Raw genomic sequence first — 21,155 nt, 5'->3', positions numbered from 1 at the left:
TCTAAAGTTTATTACAACACAGGAACAGGTTTGGAAGGAAATAAACTAGTACACAGTCTCTTTCATGTTGTTTTACTTTTCTGTGAAGGAAACATTCAATACAGTTTATCAAAATCTGTAACCAAGGGGAAAGGCAATGCTCCTCTTGCACATACATCTGTGAAAAAATCAGAAATTAAACTGTATATAACCCTGGCAGGTAGTGGTACCAAAACTGGAAAAGTTAGTAGTTAATAAGAATGAAAAAGTCACAGAAAATTTTAGAAAAAAAACAAACAAACAACACCACACTAAAAAGGATGATTTACAACTGTAATAAAGAGAACACCTCAATGCATCACAGTATTCTTTGTCCTCTGCTTCTGCAGAGGGCAGGGGGGTGTTTGGTGTGGGTTTTTTATTGTTGTTGGTTTTGGGTTGGGTTGTTGAGGTTTTTTTAACCCAGTCAAAAACAGATGCTTTGCATGTGGTTCAACACCTACAGCAACACTCTGCTGCTATCTAACTTCTGTCATTTTGGAGTTCTATTGTTGATCACTCAACACCATCCTCTGCAGCATCACTTCCCCATTTCTGTCTTTCACCCTTGATTGAATTTTACATGTTCGAGCAACAAAGTAAAGATTTAGCAAGACACTACAAAAATACTCAGGTCAGATTCACATCAGGCTTAAGATGAGATTTTTTCAGAACAGCAATGTATTCGGAAAAGTCAACATCTCCTCCAGCTGGCAGTCCTGATAATCCTACTTCCCAGGCTCTCCATTTTCCTGTTATATATAGTCCCCCTGTGTATTTAAGCCCTGCACATTTTCTATATGCCCCTCTATGACTTTTTTTTTCTTTTTTCTTTTTTTTTTTTTTGAGAAAAGCTGCTTCACTACTGCAAGGCTAGCTGTCACACTTTTCAGGAGGAATGCATCTCAGCAGTAGCATGGTGATGGCTGTACTAGTGTTCCACATCCTAACTGTACAAAGACTCCTTAGATTTAATCTATCTGCACTCCATATCACTCATCTCTTCCTATGCCTTCTGATTCTACATTTATATACATGATGCACCAACATTCTTCAGCTTTATTAGTCCTTGTGATTCAGAATTTCCACTTTCAAGTTTTTTTAAACAGTTTCATTTACTAAGTAGAAGATAATTCTGCCTGGACATTGCTCCTTTTATGGTCAAGGAATCACTAGAACCCATCTTTTCTGTGCGCTTTACGGTTTAGCCACCTCAAATTTCTAATCCTTGTGTATTTAAAACAGATGACTGCTTAACATTTCAAATGACCCAGTCACATCGTGGGATCCAACTATTTTATTCAACAACATTCAAACCCAAGCTAGTATTGCTACACAAATCTTTACTGCACCAGTTCAAAACTGCAACTTGATTAATGAACTCAGAACATGCTGCTTGGCACCAAAAACCCTCAAAGAGAAAAATATACAATGCTGCCTGTGACAGGAAGCTTCTTACACAGTGACAATTCCAAAATCTAGCATGACAGTAAAAAGGAAGTTTTTATTTGCAAGGTATTGAAAGGTATAAAAATTGTATATAGCAGAAAACCAATGAGGTAGTACTCTGGAAACAGAGACATTCTAAGAAAAATGGAAATCCACAAAAAGACAAAAACCCACAATATTTTTTTCCTTTTCCATCTCTTCATTCGCTGTAAGCTTTCATTTAGTTTTTTTGTTTGTTTGTTTAAATAAGTGAAACATTTAAATTTAAACTTTCAATATTAGATTGAGTTCTTTTATCAGAAAACTTAAGTATTTTGTTTCCCAAAGAAAACCCAAAGTAAAGCAAGAAACAAGCTGTAATTCAGCAATTGTACAGCAGTTTAATATTTGTACTAAATTCTGGAAAGTGATATTTCAATGTGTTTTAGTCATATTCATCTGCATGACCTATCACCAAAAAAAGCATCATTTAAAAATAGAAGTGTTTAACTCAGTATATACAAGGCTCAGAAAAGCCTCATGTAACATGGTCTGAGTGCCACCACCAAAAATGTACATGTGAGGCAGTACTAAAGTCAGCTCTCTGTTATATGTTTAAATTGATCCATCAATCAATGATGTAGTCCAGAACATACAGTCTGAAATTCATACTCTTATAAATTTTTTACACCTGCTAAGATTTTTTTTAACTTTCTCTAAAATTAAACTAAGAAAATTATCTAAAAGAAAAGTCAACACAGTCTAAATATTTTTATTTCAATTAAAAAAAAGTCTAAATTAATACCAGGAACAACTGTCCATTTCAATGGACAGAACACAGAATATTTAACCGTGTTTCTCTTTCCATTTCACTAATCACAGAAAAAAGTGCAGCAGGGAGGAAAGTGCAAACAAATGTACTTAGGTAACTTTACTCTTTTAAGAAGTTTCCACTACTTGCTTCAGAGAAGGAAGGTAATGGAAATTAACAGCTACGAAATATACTCAACGCAAATAACGTAGAAACTAAATCAGCTACTCCACTATTTCAATAAATCTAGAGGGGTTTCAGAAGTTAGTAGCTATGAAAGATTGCTAAATTATTTTATTCTAAAATATGCAGAAGCTTTTACCAATTGACATTTTGTTAAACAGTTAAATGCCTAATAAAAATTAAATGAATTCACTATCCGGTTCCCGAGAGCGTCCAGCACATTATTACAATACGCTCATTAAGTAGAACAATGTTTCACTCCCTAGACTAAAAACATAAAATCAGAATATTACTTGGATTAAGTGGTGAAGTGGCATGCCGAGAATTTCTCCTTACTTACGCTATTCAGCTTGTAAGCAAAAATGTAACAGTATATATCTATATACTTACTGTGTGATTGAATTTTGTACACTCTTTTCATTTAGAGTCATTCCTGGAGGTGGATCATTTTGCAATGCCAACAGCTCTTTTTGTAATCGTTTCTATAAAGAAATTGTATAGAATATTTGAAATATTAACTGAAGTTCAACAATAAACAAGCACACTAAAATACATTCCATCAATTATTAAAAGGTAGAAAGTTTTATTTGAAAACGTAAATGAAAACTGGAATTGAAAGATGAGAAAGAGGGAAGGACTCCTCTCCTAGAAAGTAAACCAAAAAGTCACAGGCAAAAAAAAGTCACAGGCCTTAAACTTACTTGTTTGGTAAAATGCAACAGACACATTTGCAACACTGCTAAATGAAGAACTGTTGTATACAAAATACACAGAGGTATTCAGGATTTTGTTGTATTACAAAGATGTTAATCAGAACTCTACACCTAGCAGTGAACATTTCATATTCCCTTGATAGCATCAGATTTACAATTAATTCTCCCAAGATTCTAACAGCACAACTCGTCCTCCTTTAAATAATTTAAGACACTTCTATCTAGCACCTGTGCAAGTCTTTGCCTTGTTCCAAGTCACACCAGAGGACAGAACACAAAACTAAACAAGACTATGTGATGTGCAGAACACAAACTGTTTTATAACTTTATAGTAACTGTACCTTAGAACCTACAAAGTCAGAGCATTTAGAAGTGTTACACCAGTATCTCAGGTAATTCCTACCTATTTTGACAGGAATAAATGAGTAACTGCAACCAGCAGCTTCTGTAACTACCACCAGAACAATCTATGGAGCATGTGAAACACAACCTCTGTAAGATGCCATCATTGGCACTGCTTTCAGAGTGTCTTTTCTCCATATAAACAGTTATGCAATATGATTTATCTTTCCAAGCCATCTAGATAACTATAATTTCAAGACTTTCTCATTTCTTACTCTCCTTTTTGCTGCCAACAATTTTGAGGTTTACTGCCTACCAGTCCACTTCCACCACCCTACTAGTCAAAGTTACCGTACACTCAGGAGGAATAAAAATATATGATTTGGGGGTTTAGTATCTAATTTTGATTCAACACACAATTTTTTAAAATGTTGGTTTATCATGCATTTCTAGCTGTTTCTTACTAATTTTCCAAACAACTTTCCTGCTGCTTAGCAGAACATAAAAAAATCCACAGGGGAAAATAAAGCATTCATTTGTCAACACAGAAGAGATTCAGTATCTCATTAATACCATTGAAATAGGACTACAAAAAATTCAGACACACAACTCCTAAAGAAAAGGCCCTCATATGCTCATAATTATTTCAGTTATTCTGAAATAACTTCCTGTCTCTATCAAGCAGCTCTGAAAACTTGCTTTGGACTTCTATTTTGAAAGTATCTACCTTGAACCCAGATGCACACTTTAAAAAGCCTTTTATTTGCAAGCAATTAAACAAATGTTTTGAATTGAAATGTTATGTCATAAAAGAATTGTAAAGGCTGTTATAATTGGTGTACAAACAAAATGAAAAAAACAATGCTAGCTCTTTCATAAAAAAGCTACACACACTACTAACACAGTGAAAAACAGATTAGACTCCTGGTGGTCATCCTTTGCTTCCTGCAGAGTTTAAGAAAATTTCAGATTATAAACACCAACAGTGTTCAATACCACTATTATGAATTAAACTGCAAAAGAACAAAGTTCCAAACCCATTTTACAGATCCTTAATTAGAGTGGCAGAGATGTTTTGAAGTCAATTCTCTTTGTGATACTTCCCAAGACCACCATCAATTAAACCTCAGTGGTAGTCAACCTGTGTACACCTTGTCGTATAGACCGTCATACAGAGAAATATTTAAGAAGTTCCAAGATTAAAACCTTCTGTGATAAGGCAAATTCAAATCCCTTCCCTTAAAAAGGAGACTTGGAAATAACAGGTAAAAAATAGTAAAGAACAAATGTATGTGAGAACAGCAGATAATTCTGTAGATCCATGCAGACCAACTATACAACTCTGTCTTTGCAAAAAGGAACCTAAATCCACTTTAAAACTAAATGAAAAGCAGCCACATTAAGGCATCACTAATCTGAACACACACAGTAATTTGAAAAGAGGAAATATTTTGTTTGTTCTGCATCCTTCCAAAAATCCCATTTATCAACATTTAATCTATCCTCTTATTTGAGGTTTGTACCTTTAGCCCTTTTCTCCAGCAACCATCTTCTCAGTCTAAAACAGTCTCAGTCACTCTTTTATCCATCTCACCAGTGCAAGAATATTCTCTCCAACTGCTTCACAGCTTTTCAGGTCTCACATAAAATACTAATGGTTTGTTCTAAAAAACCGTTTATACAAAGGGAAAAAAAATTAAATTATGTACTTGAGCAGCAGAGTACCACTGAAGTGCTCAGTTCCTCTGATCTTAAAACATTTGCTGACACATGGGGGCCTGTTCAATAAATATAAAAAATACATACAGGCAATGCATTGCTTTTCATCAGTTGCAATACAAAATACACTGAGATCCAAAAATGCATCCCAGAGAAATAACACGAGATACTATCTACACTTTGGGTCAAAAGTAGACAGTAAACAAAATCATATTTTTGAAGACCAAAAAGAAATTATTGTTTCCAAGTTAGCCAGTTCAAACAAGTATCAACATAAGTTCAGTCTGACCTGTATTTGCAGCTCTCCATGAGAATATCAATAAAAAACCCCTATGTCATTCCCATATAAAGCTGAAAAGAGCACGTTGAGTAGAAAATGGATGTTATCTGACTATTTAGCCAAAGAAAGTCAGTAAGCTAGAAAAGCAAGCCTGTAACATTGCTAGCGTTGTAATGAAATGAAAACAAGCTTTAGCAAATAGATTTATCATTTTGAAATAAGGGAATCCACAAAGAAAATCTGACTGTGATCACCTATTACGCATAGAGAGCTACAGAGCAATTCTGATTAAGAGTAAGTTCCTGGGCACAGCTCCACACTGGAAAGGTTGGGAGGGGACGCAGAGGTCAAGGAACCCACAGCTCTTCTAGACTTGTTCTTCATTCAGAGCAATGTCCCAAGGAGAACCCAGTATCAGCAAAAGGTGTTACTCCTTTCAGCCCTACTGTAACCACTCTCACCCTTTGCCTATCTGAAGTATTACCTGTGTTCTCCATTATACTATGCCCTGATGGATTTCATGTATCTCAATATTGCTTCCCTGAAGGGTGAGGCCAAGGAAAAAAAAAAGAGAAAGAAAAAAAAAAAAAGACAAAAACCCTCAACACCCACACACACCAAATGAAGAGGATCTTGCCTCAGAATTGCAGGCAATCACAACAGAAGACCAACAACTGCTATTTGAGCTGGCACAGAAGCTTTTCAATTTTATTCTCCCCAGCTATACTGACTTATCTTGGATAACTTCCCTTGAAATTAAATGACAAAAATACCATTTTATAACAAATTCCTAGATTTCTCCAGTCCTCACAGTGACAAGAACTCTAAAAGCATTAGACAGCTCAAGGAGAAACAAATGCTTTTAAAGAATTCCTAAGTATTACTACTCTCGCCACTACAGACAGAAGCAAGGCAAACTCTACACAGAATTACTTCTACTGGACCAACTAATACACATTTAATATGTGATGCTTGTGAGAATATAAGCCCTTATTTGTTTTTTTTCCCCAACTGGAATAATAAAATAATACTCTCTCTTTTACAACGTACTACTGTTCCATCAACTATGCCATACAAATTAACCACACCTTATCTGATGAACATAGTTGGGTATCTTTAATAGGATTTCACAGACACTTTCAAAATTTCATTTCTTCTATCAAGCATCAATTCATTTCTGTACAGACTAACAAACAGCTGCCTATAGACGTTTTCCAGAAGAAGGTCGAGAGTAATCTATAACAACTGTAACAAAATGGTAGAGGGCATCATGGCCTACCATCCAGAATTCATTCAAATACTGAAACAATGTTTTACGAGGGGGGCTAACTAATATTTAGAAAATTGTCTTTTAATCAACGCCTCTGGTCAGTACATTCCAATGTTTGACTCCCCTCATGGTATAAAATATTTCTTTTATATATTATTGGAGTATCTCATGTTCCAATTTGTGTTTTGCCCCTTGTCTTCCCACTGTGGCTCCATTTCCCCCAACACCCCCCCATTAGGTTGTTGTAGGCATCAGAAAGACCCTCTCTTTGCCTTCTTAAAGGCGAAGAAATCCAGTCATCTCTGTGTACATCATGTAGTTCAGCCACTAACCATCTTGGTGGCCATCTGCTGGACTCACTCCAGTACATCAATGTCTGCCTTGTACTGGGGCTCCCTAAAGAAACTACTCCAGATGTGGTCTCAAGTGTCAGAGGGGAAGGAGCACTCCCGTTGGGCTGCTGGCTATATGCATGCACAGCCCAATATGCAGCTAAGCGTATTCAGAAAATTTGGAAAATAAACTCTACAGATATTATGAAGGACTATTTTTTCTTCCTCTCTCCCTTACCACAACTTAAAATAATTTGTCTCATGTTGTGTTTCATTAATAAACAAAACTGGATTATCACAAGCCAGATCTAGTTTTTTTTAAAAAAAATAATTCTTAAATTAAGCCCTTGAAGGCCAGACTCACACAGTTTAATTAGGAAATTGAGCTCCTGGTTACCACAGTAACCCAGAAAACATCTGAGGTTTAAATGCAACAACTTGAAATTAATTCCTCTCTGGTGTTTAGCAATATTTGCACTAACTAACCAAAGAGGTTACAAAGAACACTGATTTTCTCAGGGTAACGCTGTCTAAAGACTACTGTAACATCATGCACAAATCCAGAAACATGTACTCTTAGCTTCGAGATAATTCAGTTATGCGCTTTTTAAAAAACCATGACTGATATACCAAGCCCACACATCACATACAAAAGGCACACTGCAACTGCAAGTTTCTGAAATTAAGCTTTTAAAAAGGAACAATTTCAGAGGGGAAAAAAAGCCTTCCTTGTATTTGACAGCCATGAATACAGAAAACTTTTTGAGGCACAAAATTCTTAAGAATTAGCAGCAACATACATAGCCGGAAAAAGTATAATGGATTAACACTTTTCAGACAATTTTAACTGTCTCTTATTTGTAGAATCTGAGAAATTTAACACTTGAAGATACCTCAGGGAAGTCACCTCTCCATCTTTCTAACAGAAGGATGGATTAAAGATTCTTAAAATATCCTTGTAGTTAAAAATCTTTAACATTTTCCACATCACCCTATCTCTTGCTTTTATAATTAGAAGAATTTTCTTCACAGTAAGAGGTCTAGGTGATTGAATAAATTATGTCAAATTACTTCTCTTGGTCTTCATGGATACAGAAGTGAATTCTTTTACCTATTTGAACTTACTTCTTCCTCAGTCTTTACTCAACTGAACACTTCGTTCTTTTAAGCCAGTGCAGACGGCCCTCGAAATACCCTTTAGTAGTCCACTCAGCTGGACAGAAAACACCCACTCTTAGACACCCAGCTGAAACAAGAGTGATTTTACTACAACCAAACTACAGCTGTGATACCTTGAGAAGTGGTCTTTGCAGTTAATAAGGAAAAAAACTCCATCAATTTCTATTTTAATGATTTATTTATATAGATATATGCAAAATGATTTAATAATGATTTTAACACATTTTTCTTGTGAGTTTATTCACATGTCACACTAACGCAAGACAAAAATATTTGCAGTCAGAATACAGCTACTGCTCCACTTTCACAATAGTTACCACGCAGTAAAGGGAGGAAATCGTTAGTTCAATGTGATTCTTCTGAAACTCATTTTGCCTACTTTTTATCTAGGTACTCACAAGTTGCCTATTATATCCTATAGGTATCAGAGACTATTCGGTTCACTGATTTCCAGAAGCCACCCTTCCACATGACAGCAGAATTAAAAAACAGCATTTATAATCTGAAAACTCACTCAAAGTAATTGTCAAAAACCTCAGATTCAGTTGTTTAAACAGTTAAATATACCCCAAACCAACCCCCCAGTTGAATCCTAGTGACTGACATAATATCCAATGCCTAAAAGGTATTGAATCTGTCCTTTTGTTTGGTCTGATTTATTAAGTATCCGTGTCACCTGTACTTCCCTTTTCTATTCACAGGCTCATACCTTTCTTCATCTTTCTAGTATTTTACAAAAACTTTTTTTAATACTTTTTGGATCTGCTGATTTAAAACAATGAACCATGGACAGATTTCACTCTTACATGCTCGTCCCTTCCTTTCATATTGAGCTTTAGCAGTAATTACTTATTTTCACTGTTCTGTACAAAGCCTTTTCAATCTTCCAAGTCACTAAATAGCTTCTCATGTAGCCATACTGCTTTTACTATTATTCCTATATTTTTTCCACATTGAGACAGCTTGTCACTGTAATTTAGTATTTTCTTCTAGAAACCTGTAGCCCTTCAACACTCTTGATTATAAGGAGTCCCTCTTTATTTACAGATCTCCAGCTATGTTAAGACATGCATATCTAAAGTCAGTATCATTATTACTTCTGCTTTTTTTCTTACTATGGATCAGGAATACCTTTTTTTTTGATCACATATTCAAGTTGCTTTCAGCCTCTCAACCAGCTCCTTTAAGTCAAAACACAAGCTAGTGTAGCTACTCACTCCCACAGTAACTTCCAGAGAGATATTTTCTATACATTGATATGCTCTGGAAGGTGAGAATTCTACACAAAGTATCACCAGGAACCTCCAGACATCCTCACTGTCACCAACTTCCTCAGTTGGGATCTGTGCTTGATGTACTGTTCTTTCATATCACAAGACCATCTTTCCAATGTTTCTGCTAGTCCATCTTAAGATTTCATACAGGAACTCCTTTCTTGCTTGTCACGGACTGCAATCACGGAGTTAAATAAAGGGAGAATGAAGAATGCACAGGCAATCTTAATTTAATCTTTTCCTTATTTTTGAGAGAGGAGTTTATGCTTAAATATTCTTTTAATACAAGTTCCAAATAAACCAAAATCAAAAAGTATCACAATACTAAAAAACATTCACTATCTAGAGGGAAACAGAACAGCAGAGTAGCAAGATCAGAAAACCGAGGCTGGCTAACACCATAGTCCTTCAAATAAAGGAATAAACAGCTGCAAAAGGCAGAGTAGTGACACAACCAGTGGTTTATACAAATATTTCCAAAAAGGTGGAAGTCTTTGTAATGAAGATTACTTAATTCACCTACCTCTACAGGGAAGGATGATTCAAGGATGAAATCAAAACGCACAACACTGATCCAAACATCAGTTCCAAAAGAAAGTTTATTCAAGCAGTTGAGACATAACTGACATAGCAGTGGCTTGTATTCTGTTGCTAATTCTGTCAAATAGGATTTGTGCAACCCCTTCATTTATCCTCCACAGATTTTTCCAAAGTGTCAAGCCCATAAGACTCAAAGCATGTGAAGCGAAGAACACAAAATTAACTGGCATCAGTGGAGTAAAATTCCTGCCGGCTCCCCAGACAGCTTGCAAGCACCTGTATCATTTCAGTCCTGATAGACCGCGCTCACTGTCTGTCATAGTTCAAGTTAAATATATCTCTGAAGCCAATAGCTTCTAGCACCTTTGCTAAGCAAAAATACATTCTTCTTCCTCCAAACTGGCACACATCTTACTTGGCCACCTCTGGAACTGGTGCAGCAATATCTCAAATGCCACAGCTGAATTCTCACTTGTGTTGATTCCTGGTGAATCATAAAAAGAAGCAGAAGGTAGAGCAGAAGCATATAAAGATGCAATACGTGAAAAGGGGGAGAGGGTAGCAACTTAGGACAGGAAGAGGTTTGAAAGTTGATAACATGAGTATTTCAGAATGCATCTTCTAGAATCAGATAGTTTGGTTACTGTGCACCATTACGCTAGACATTCTGTATCACATGAATGCTTATTAACAGACAGAAAATTATTTCACTGATCCCTGTGACCCTGTCAGCTACATCAAAAGGCAATATCCTATATTCCTAAAGCATGCATGATGGCATCATGATCACATTTCCCAAAACCAGGGATCTTTTTTCTGATTCTACCACAAACAAGGATTATACGCATGGACAGACAGGTAGACAGACTTGAACCACAATCCCTGACAATGCAACCATGCAGTCAAAGGTATTTTCCTCTTCTACCATGAAAAACTATCTAGCTCTTGTAGGTATGCGAAAATCGCTTTTTTTTTTAAAGGCATTGAGAGAGGTATCACAGTATCAGGTGTCTCTTTCCACTTCTAAGCCCATTGACAGAATTCTTAGAACAGCTTTGCCCCTCCATTGGAAAACAGGAGCCTAGAGAGTTAAACAAAGCTATGTGCGAACAAAAACATGTGTACAGTGAAAAAGCAAGGCACCCTTAGTTATATGGGTCACTACCAAGTACAAATTATGTACCTACAGCTGAGAGCAACTAAGATAGCCAACAAATATTGTTTAATGTATGATACTTCATGACTGGAGTGGACAAAGAATACATACAGTGCTGCACTGGCTTTGTTGATTAGCAGTAAAATATTAACACCATAATCCAATCAAGTTCAACTGTGTGCCCATACTCCTGGCTTATTATCTCCTTGGAGCCAAAAATATAAACTTTATAAAGGTGAATGATACAAAATAAAATTGAAGAAAGATCAATGTATATATTCAACTGCTTTATCTTTGCAGTTCTTGAATATTCCACTTTTTGGTGTTTCAAGGAATGCTGTATGAAATGTGCAGTGTCTTAAATGGGTAAACTAAATGATAAGCTTAGACAAACACTATACCTATGAACAACCTTTAAGACAGACTTGAAAGTCTATTTTAGAGACTTTCCTCTTTTTGAGAGAAAGGAAGGGAGAGAAAAACTGAGCTGATTAAACCAAATGAAGACTCAGTACAAGACAGGATATATCGAGGGCAGTGATAGGAGTATGGTAGAAAACAGCTGGGAGAAAAGCAATTTTTCTCTACCTGCAGAGCAGAAACCTACCAGTAGAGCAAAAAGTGGGAAACGGGCAAACAGCTTCTGTTCATTTCTGCTGGAGGAAGAGTTCTATCACCACACCTTCTTTTACCACTAAAACAAGCTGTGATGGGCAATTAAGGTGACACATGGAAGCCTTTTCACCTGGAGTGGTAGGGACTCTACTAGCCATGTTCAGTTAGGCAGTATCATGAGGATATGACAAAAAGACAGAACAGCAACTTCACTGATGAGGAAGCACGGGTGTCCAGAACATCTCACTTGAATACTGTTAGAAACCTATTTCCACGCACTCTAATTCCACTCTCTTTGTTGCAATGATTCAAGAAAGGAGTAGCCTTCCAAGGTCAAGCCTTCCTAGGTACCATAAACTCAAATCTGAATTTGTCTTGTAAATCAAAGAGGAAAAGAAACGAACTCATAAACAGTTAAAATTTAAAAATCAATCCCTCAGGGGCTCTATTCTTCTACTTTATGCTGGTAAAGCCACTGCACCCTAGGGAGACCTAACAATTTTTCTTCAGTAACTACCAACTATTCTCTTCCACACCCAAAGATTTAGATGTATCCAGCAAACTGTTAGTGCAAAAGCACTGTCAGTACTATGATGGAGTCCTAGCAAATAATTTACATTTTACTTAAGAGCTACAGGCTGCCACCTTCACCCTTACTCAAGTTATAAAATGTTTCACAAAAAATGTCCTTTCTGTTTTGAAGAAGCTTTTGCATGCAGGAAACAGATTTCTTCAAGCTCTCCCTCACTGAATGAATGCAAAGCAGTAACCCCCTACCAGAACAGGAAGAGCTGTTAACAGGCTGCAACAACCGTGTTGTTACACCACCACCATGTTGATTCATAAGCAAAGCTGTTGCTACTCTGCTAGTGCAACTTACTAGCCTGAGAGAGTAAGATCAGCAACAACTCTATTTTCATTATTTTGATTCTTCCATTCACACATTTCTTACAGAAAAGTATCTCAAATCCAGAATATGACATTCTAAACACTGGGTAGATAGCCCTACTTTTCAAACAAAACGCCTCTACAGAAAAAAGAAAACCCATACCACACCCCAAAAAACCAACACACACACACCCTGCATTTTTAACACTGTTAAGTATTGCTGGAACTGATTGCATGTTACTCTCCAATTAGAAACCTAACTTTAAATACCAAAAACTCTCAAAGGCAAAAGAAACAAGGTAAAGATTAAAAATTGTGAAATTTAAGAAAAAATTACCTGCTACAGTCCATCTTGATACTTAAGGAAGCTAAAGAAAATATGACGGTTCCTATAAATCAAAAAAATCCTTTGTTTCCTAATCAATCATGCCATTCAAGAAAGCCCCTGCAGAGTATATTCCTTAATTCAGCTGAAAACATTTGGCCCAGACTACCAAACTCACAAACCATCCAGACACTTGATTATCAGAGTCCTGCATGAATTTCTCCTAATTGAAGTTCTCCTGGTAAGTTTTAATCATGGCCCAGAGGAGGAAAGAAAGATCATTGTCTGGATGTGCCCAATTAAGGCTTCAGCAGGACACATAACAAAACAGCCTCACAAAATACCCTGTCTATAAAAAATAATACCAGGATTTGAATTTGAAAAATTGGTTTTCAGTTGTGTCTATTTTTGGCTGAATATCAGGTTTTCAATCTGTACTGAGAACGCAGAAGCAGATTAGTCTCCTCCTCCTCATTTCTAATAAAACATGTTAACATCTGGCAACCCAGTTCTAATGTTGTTTTCCCAGACCAAGCCATACTTCAAGTTCTAAATGTCAGGCATTTTGTACATTTCTCTCTTTTTAAACGAACCAAAAGACAATGTATGAATCTTTTAATGAGCTACTTACGAATAAGTTTCCACCACTAATTTTTTTCTTCTTCTGAGCATTCAAAAATATATTAGGTGATGGATTCGGGGGGTGGGAGGAAGGATTGTTGATTTCCCAGTTCGGTAACAGAGTATTACCTACACATGCTCCAAAATATTCTAAAATATTTGATTGAAAGATCAAAGCAACACAGTCCTCTTCTGAAGAGAATAATATGCTTGACTAAAATTTACTAAGAGACAAATTCAACCTGAAATCAGAACTACAGTATAATTAAAGTTAAATCAATAACTACACACACAACACACTGTACTCCAGTCTGAAAAGCTTTTTGCCAGGGAATCATTTTTTTTTTACAATGAATCTGTCATTTTAAAGCAAATTAAGTGAAATTCACTAATAAAGAATAAAATGAAACTAACAGCTAGTCATATGCTTTACAAACTGTGTCTTCAAATGTACCAACACCCAGTACAAGCCTCACACAGTACTAAAAAGTAAAACACAAATAATTTCATCTTTTAAGAACAAGAGTCTTGCATTATTTGAACTGCTTCAGTTAATGAAACTGATTTAAGACAACAGCAAGGGCTGGCACAATGAGGGCAATCATATGTCTACCCGGGAATTTCTCATCTTTATAAAAAAAGATTCCAAAGGTCGATAACCAAGATGAAATGCTGTATTCTGACAAAAAGCCTTTGGAAGAAAAGGGGGGAAACGTTGGAAGCCACAAACTGTAAAATATTTAAATATTCATCAAATCTGTATCCCTAAAGACGATGGGGAGTGAATTTCTATGCTTAGGAAACTTTACTCCATTTAGTTGCCTTGTCTCTTCTCATTATTGGCTATCAATTTCTAATCAAGAAGAAATAAATAAATCTATGTGAACAAGCAGCATCAACTTTTAGAAAGCATTTTATTCCAGCAGACTTTTAGCCCCTATATTTGCTATACTCTAGTAAACTATTATTATCATTTATTGACACATACAGGATTTTCTTCTTGAGGCTGATCAAGCAGTACTTTTAACTAAGTTGAATAAAAAAGGTAACAAACAACTTTGCAATTATCCAAGGAGAAACAATTATTTTTTAATACTGTGTATGAAAGGATGAAAAGCTAGTATTCTCAATCAGATCACTAATTACCAAAACAAGGTGCCTTGTAATTCCTGCTCTACCACCATTAACTTCTGTCCTTTCTTTTCTAACATATTAATACTGCTCCCAGAAATTATGGGGTTCCCTCCCTTCTTCCCCTGCCACCCCAGACTGATACCTGTCTTTCATTCCAGTGATTAAGGTCACCTCAGAGGGAAAACAAAAAGAAAAAAAACCTGCAAAAGCTGGCACAGATTCCAAAACATCTCTTGAAAGCCCTCACCACCTGTCAAAAGCAGGCAGAAGAAAGGTTACCTGACCTTCATTCTGTCACAAAAGGTTGATTACTGGCTTTTTTTATTTTAAAGCATTTAACTTATTTACTTTGTTTTCATTTGGTTTTAACAAATGAAGTTATAACAGGTTTCAATTAATGGGTAATATAGTCTCTTTCTCCCTTCAAAAGGCAAAAACCCAGCCCCCAGCTGACAGCTCTGTCACAGTCCTTCCCTACTTCAAAACCATGCAAGATACACAAAATTTTTGGCTCCAAGTACTGAGAAAAAGACCTTTGCCACACTCTTCCCCTCTGCACCCCCCAGTGGAAACTTTAGCCTGTGAACTACTTGAAAGTTCATCCCTTGTTTGTAAACCAAGGCTGCTTAAGAGACAGCATCATTATACCAAACACATTTGCATTCACTGAACACAGCCATAACTATGGGTAAACTCAATGGAAGTTGCACCTTCTCTCTTTCATATTAGTAGAGGTAATTTAATCACAATCTCTGGGAGTATTCATAAGTACAGCCTGTATCTGTAAATATATAGTGAGGATCCTTTAGTCTGCAAGTCTTAGCTTGGTAGAATTTAAGCAAACAATTAAAGTGCTTGATCACGTAAGTTTCACACATTGTTTGAGCTAAGCTGCTTTAGCTTATTAATTACAAACTCACCAAGCTTTCCAAGGGAGCAGCTTAATAAGACAACATTCCCTGGCTTTTGCAAACATATTGTTTTCTCTTTTCCCCTTCTGAGAGCTTGAATAGCTAAGCCTAAAAGGAAGTGCAAGACACTATCAAACACTGACCAAAAATATTTACAATCAACCGGAATAACTATTCTTTACAATAAATGCCTGCCTGCTTTTATTTTCCTGATTTAAATCATACACATATTAATGAGATATCAGTGTTCAATGTGACAGGTTGAAAGCATTCATTGTTTTCTATATTTTAGCTATATAGTTGGTCTATTTGGAAGAAAGGTCTGCTGACCAGGGACACTGGTTTCAGTAAACTTGTGTACTACTGCTTTCTTTTCCGGAAGTGAATTCTTTTATTCTAGCTCAAAAAATGAGGCAAATTGTCTCCCAAAACACTATTTATGCAGGCAGATACAAAAACAAGCAAATGAAACTCTCAGGGCCTAAAGCCATAACTTCTGTTTTACTTAAAGACTACAAATTTTAAACTCCACTTGATATTCAACTCACTTTAAGAGATTATAAAAAAACCCCAAGATTAAACTAACTCACTCTGTTAAAATAACTAAAATATAATTTTACATTTATCTTATTTTACTGTAGCATGGCTATATGCCAAAGCTAATATACCACATATCAGTACACACTGATAACTGAAGGTTACATAAAAGACAACAACCTTTTACTGGACAAGAGAAATGCTTTTTGTTCTCCACTCATTCTGGTCTCCATTATTGTACTTGCAGTTTTTCTGTTTAAAAAATTATGGAAATTTTTATCTTCAACAGGGTTTCACCAATGGCATCTCTAAATACTTCAAGTTGTTACTAACGACCAATAATTTAATTGTGTTTTTATCCCAGAACTGGTTATATAGTTACAGTAACCACTAATTTTGTTTTTGTTTTTAAAATATTTGAAACAACACAAACAGCATCCCATACTATGATGTTTAACAGTACAGAACACATGTGCACCACCACTGAAGTTTCAGTTGATTGAAAGCTTTCCTCACTTAAGGTTGGGTCTGTTGGGGATTTTTTGGAAGATGTATTAGAAACAGTTTAGAACTTTTTCCAGGACAAAGCTGTCAAAGTTATTTCCAAATTATTAAATAAAAATGCTGCCAATATTGAAGAAAGATTAAGCAATAAGAAATTGTTCTAAGAACAGCTGAGAACACAGACTTCCACTAAGACAAGACAAGCAGGTAAAGAACAGAACCAAGAAAGTTTAACCTAAAGCATGTGTCTTTTTTTTTTTTGAGATTTCAGTGGCCTGTACACATTCTCCCCATTCTCTACCCCACTGGGTGAAAACATTAAGGTGAAACTTGTGGAAACCTTTTGTATTGATATTGGTTTGGGGCTTGTGACCTCAAACTGTAGCATGAATTCTGCATTTTCACCTAGCACAATTATTTTATTAAAAGCCTGTTTAGACATACATTTTGAAGAAAATCTATTGCTGGAACAAGACCTTTCAAGCAGCACTTTATTTTGATGTCTGCATGTAATTTGATGGCGGCCCACCAACAGGCAGTTTTCAAGGGCAAAAAAAAAAAAATCCTGATAACACAAACACATGATGAAGGTTAACATTCTACACTCTTTACTAAAGCTGTTTGTGTCATTAATTACACTAGTTCGGTATTTAATCAGATTTAAATATATCCACATGTACAAATCTCATGTGCCGAACTTTAAAGAAAAGATGAGAGGTTACTTTGGTGATAAAATGCAAACCTGAAACTGTGCCCATAGCTGTGTTTGTGAAAGCTGTTTAAATATGTCAAATCATAGTACAGGGTTTGAAGTAACCTGGTATTAAAACTGAAAGGAGGGGAAAGGTGAAACAACAGTAATTAAAATGTCAGTATTATGGATAAAGTCAATCTTTCAAGTTGAAGAGGGAAAAAGTATCTGTGAGTTGAGAGAAAGGTCTTAATCGTCTAACACTTTGTACAACAATTATGTATTTTCTGTACATTTTCAACTGAACTTCCTTGGTTCTATTTTCTACCTCCTCTTCTATTCTTAATGAAAGTTCTGTGTTTCCAGCTGTCCTGAGAAAAAGTATTTACTGCTTATTTCTTCAGCTTTTGCCATATATTTGTTATCTGTAGCTTTACTACTTCAGATTACTAAAGATGCTATACCAAATATTCTGAAGCTAATCCATTCTATTCACTTGTTCTAAACTACTTTCTACTTTTCAGAATATTTCTGGGTTTTTTTTCAGGAAAAAGTTGCACAAACTTGAGCCCTTTCTGGGAAAAAAAATCTTGAAAACAGATGCTTTTCTGTCAAGGTTTGTTTGGAGGCTTTGTTTAAGAAAAAAATTATGATTTGCTTAAAGTTATGCAAACCAGGTTTAAACCAGTCCAGTAGTGGCAAATTAGACAACACTGTGGATAGAAAACAAAAACATAAGAGTCTCATCAACATTGGTTCTATTATTCCAGAAAAAAAGTGTTACAGAAAACTACCATTAAAGAATGTCCACACAGACAATGATCGCAATGAATTTAAATGAGACACATAGAAGCTCAAACTCTCAAGTTTTACAAGTTACTATGCATCAACTCAACCACAGCAGCCCTTCATGTTCAGTACCACCGGTAAAATGAGGTGATTTCTTACGGTTCCAAAACTTTCCTTGTAGATTGACTTAGAACAAGCTGATGAGATAACTCTAGCTTTAAGTTAATCAGAGACATTTCAGTGGATCTGTAAAAATAAGATGTAATTAACCCAGGGCATCATATATTGCTGTCTGAATTTACAGCAGTTTAAGAAGTAACTAAAACTTATTTAACATACCAATATATCATTCTTACCAGAAATATAAAAAAAGGAATTGTCATAATACCACAGTGATAAACGACTGGTATAGTCAGAGACTGCAATGAGTTGCACAAACATTTCAATTAAACATTGGGTATTTAAAAACACTGTACATAATCAAAAAAAGGATGTCTCCTCTTTACGTCAGACAACTTACATATTACATGTTAGTACAAATAATAATAAATTAAATGATCCTGAACCAAAAAAATACTTAAAATTATATACAACGGCTTTCTTTGTGAAATGTTTTTTGCACTGGAGATTTAAATGTTAATTAATAGAAGAATTCAGAGCCGTGAAGTCTTGTTCAGCAGGGAAGGTGTCTACTATTCAGAAACTTCCTAATTTTACAGTTCACTTACTAGTTTTCCATTTATGCTTCCTATTTATTTTAAAAAAAAATCCCAGACAACTCTATTTCCAATTTGCTAAACTACATTACTAAATTCTGAGTTTACTAAACTCAGAAAGAGGTCATCAGAACATTATACAACTACCAGTACACAGACAAAAAAACCCCTCCATAAATTGCCTTGAGCCTCTCATCAAAAGACAACAGAAAACCATTAAAAAAAAAAGTGTATTCATACAGCTGGTATTTCTGAAATGAAAGCAATTATAACATTAAAAAGCAATCACCATGGCTGTATTTTCAGGAAATGAGTGCTACCCTCCACACATCTTACTTTGGGGCGACATTTGTCATTGACATATCTTAAACAACGTAATTTGTAATCACTATTTCCCCTTTACTAGGGGGAGCAACAGGAATGAGGGTGAGGTAAGCTGTAGAAGGTAATTTACTAGGCCACAGACAGCAACACAGCAGTTTTACAAAGTCCCACTGAGTGCCTCCTTCAAGTTTCAGAGCTGTCACTCCCCAACACTTTTCACACAGCTTTATAAAAGATACTACTTGATAAACTATTGCCTCTATTTTGCAGTTATTCTTGTGAAAGTCTGAGCGTTAAAAGAAGAGCATTACAAAAATGCATTTGCCAGATAAAGCTGTTAAAAAGAAGGCAGATCAGACTGTCTAAGCTACTGCTAAATGAAGAACATTCTGTACAGTACATTCGAGTTCTCGATCCCATTTCATTTCAACAACTCTGACGCACCATGGGGTTTTTATGCTTCTAGACTTCACGAGCAGAATTTTTACCCCAAAGTTCAGTGCTTTGACATTTAACTCTTTTTAGCTATGCTAAATTCAGACTATCAGGACAATTAAAATAACATAATTCATTCTGCATACTCTGAGCTGTTCCATTATTAGTAAAAGAAAATGTAAGTTATACTGAACCAAAATGAAAACAGGAAAGAGAAAAGAAAAGAAACAGCAGTCTGAGAAAGAGAACAGAAGCACTAGATCATCCAGATCTAAAACCAAAATGGAAAACTGTAAGAATTCGGGGGAAAGCTGAACAGTCGCAGGTGAAATAAGGAAAGACAGGGGCTACTGCCACAAAACCCAGCAATCTTTTCTCCCGCCCCAGTCATAATAAATCACCATCCACTCCGAGCAGCACACAGTGAAAGCGATCCATTCTTTCAGAGTAATTTCTGCAGCTACTATTTAAGAACTCCTTGGGAGAAGGTATGAATAAATAATTCAGCTGGAAATACCTGTCAAGCAGCAGGGTGTTTCATGCCACTGTACCTACAGCAACCCCATCCAAGTAAAACCAGACGTTATCTGGCCACAGGACCGACACCACATACAATCTCATTTTACCCGAAGAAAGAGGAGCCCACGGGCAGCACGGGCACACGGCCTGGGACAAAACCCGCCTGCCCCAGCCCCCCGAGCCCGACAATCAGGGCGCCGTAACCCCAAAACGCCCGGCAAGATGGAACCGTTGGCCAGTGGCCCCCTCAAACCCTGGGGAGGGGGAGAGGGATCCCTTCGCCTCCCGAGGGAGGGGGCGCACCGCTGCCAAACCTCTCCCCGAGGCAACTCCCCCCCCACCCCCGGTGCCTCCCCCCACCTCCTCCCCCCCCCCCCCCCCCCCCCCCCCCCCCCCCCCCCCCTCCTCCCCCCCCCCCCCCCCCCCCGCCATCCCGCCCCGCCCGCCCTCACTTGCGGCTCCCTCCTCCCCCCCCCGCACCCGGCCTCGCCCTCACTGCCTGCCCCCGCGGGGCGCCGCTCCGGCCCAGCGCCGTACCGGCCCTAGCCCGCCGCCCCCCGCCCTGCCCGGCCCCGCCGATCCCCCTACACCCGCGGCCGCAACCCGCTCCCTCAGCCGCTGCCCCGGCGGCCGCTCGCCGGGGCGCACCACCGCGCACATGCCCGGAGAAACAGCTCGCGAAACGGCCCCTCCCGGCTCCGGGCCGCCGCCGCCGCCCGGCCACCGCCCCCGCGTCCCGGCGCTGTCCGGGCTCCGCCGCAGGCTCCTCACCTGCATAGACGCCATGATGGATCCTCCCCCTACCCTCTGCGCCGCCGGCCCGGACCCACGGAGACGCAGCGCCGCGCGCCCGTCCCCTCCCCGGTCACGTGCCCGCGCCACCGGCCGGGCGGCCGCGCAT

At 37.5% G+C, this 21,155-nt stretch overlaps 1 protein-coding gene across 4 annotated transcripts in view; it reads right to left on the bottom strand.

Moving 5' to 3' along the window:
- UBE2W (ubiquitin conjugating enzyme E2 W) overlaps nucleotides 1–21,155 on the bottom strand; it is a 32,709-nt gene extending 11,554 nt beyond the window's left edge. For 2 of the 4 annotated variants that reach the window (XR_005102966.1, XM_037379050.1), the window contains exons 1-2: nucleotides 21,026–21,155; nucleotides 2,831–2,922 (exon numbers count right to left, since the gene is read on the bottom strand). Coding sequence is in view for 3 of the 4 variants with exons in the window: in XM_037379050.1 (XP_037234947.1) it covers nucleotides 2,831–2,922; nucleotides 21,026–21,040 (107 nt within the window). In the remaining variant the exon portion in view is untranslated. Of the gene's footprint in view, nucleotides 1–2,830; nucleotides 2,923–5,018; nucleotides 5,165–20,252; nucleotides 20,559–21,025 lie in introns of those variants that run through there. The other 2 variants (XM_037379051.1, XM_037379052.1) reach the window with 2 other exon arrangements.

The sequence above is a fragment of the Falco rusticolus genome, chromosome 3 (genome assembly GCF_015220075.1).
Source record: "Falco rusticolus isolate bFalRus1 chromosome 3, bFalRus1.pri, whole genome shotgun sequence".
NCBI classification, from domain to species: domain Eukaryota; kingdom Metazoa; phylum Chordata; class Aves; order Falconiformes; family Falconidae; genus Falco; species Falco rusticolus.
The sequence above is the reverse complement of the archived record's forward strand: the minus strand, read 5'-3'. Positions and strand labels throughout refer to the sequence as shown.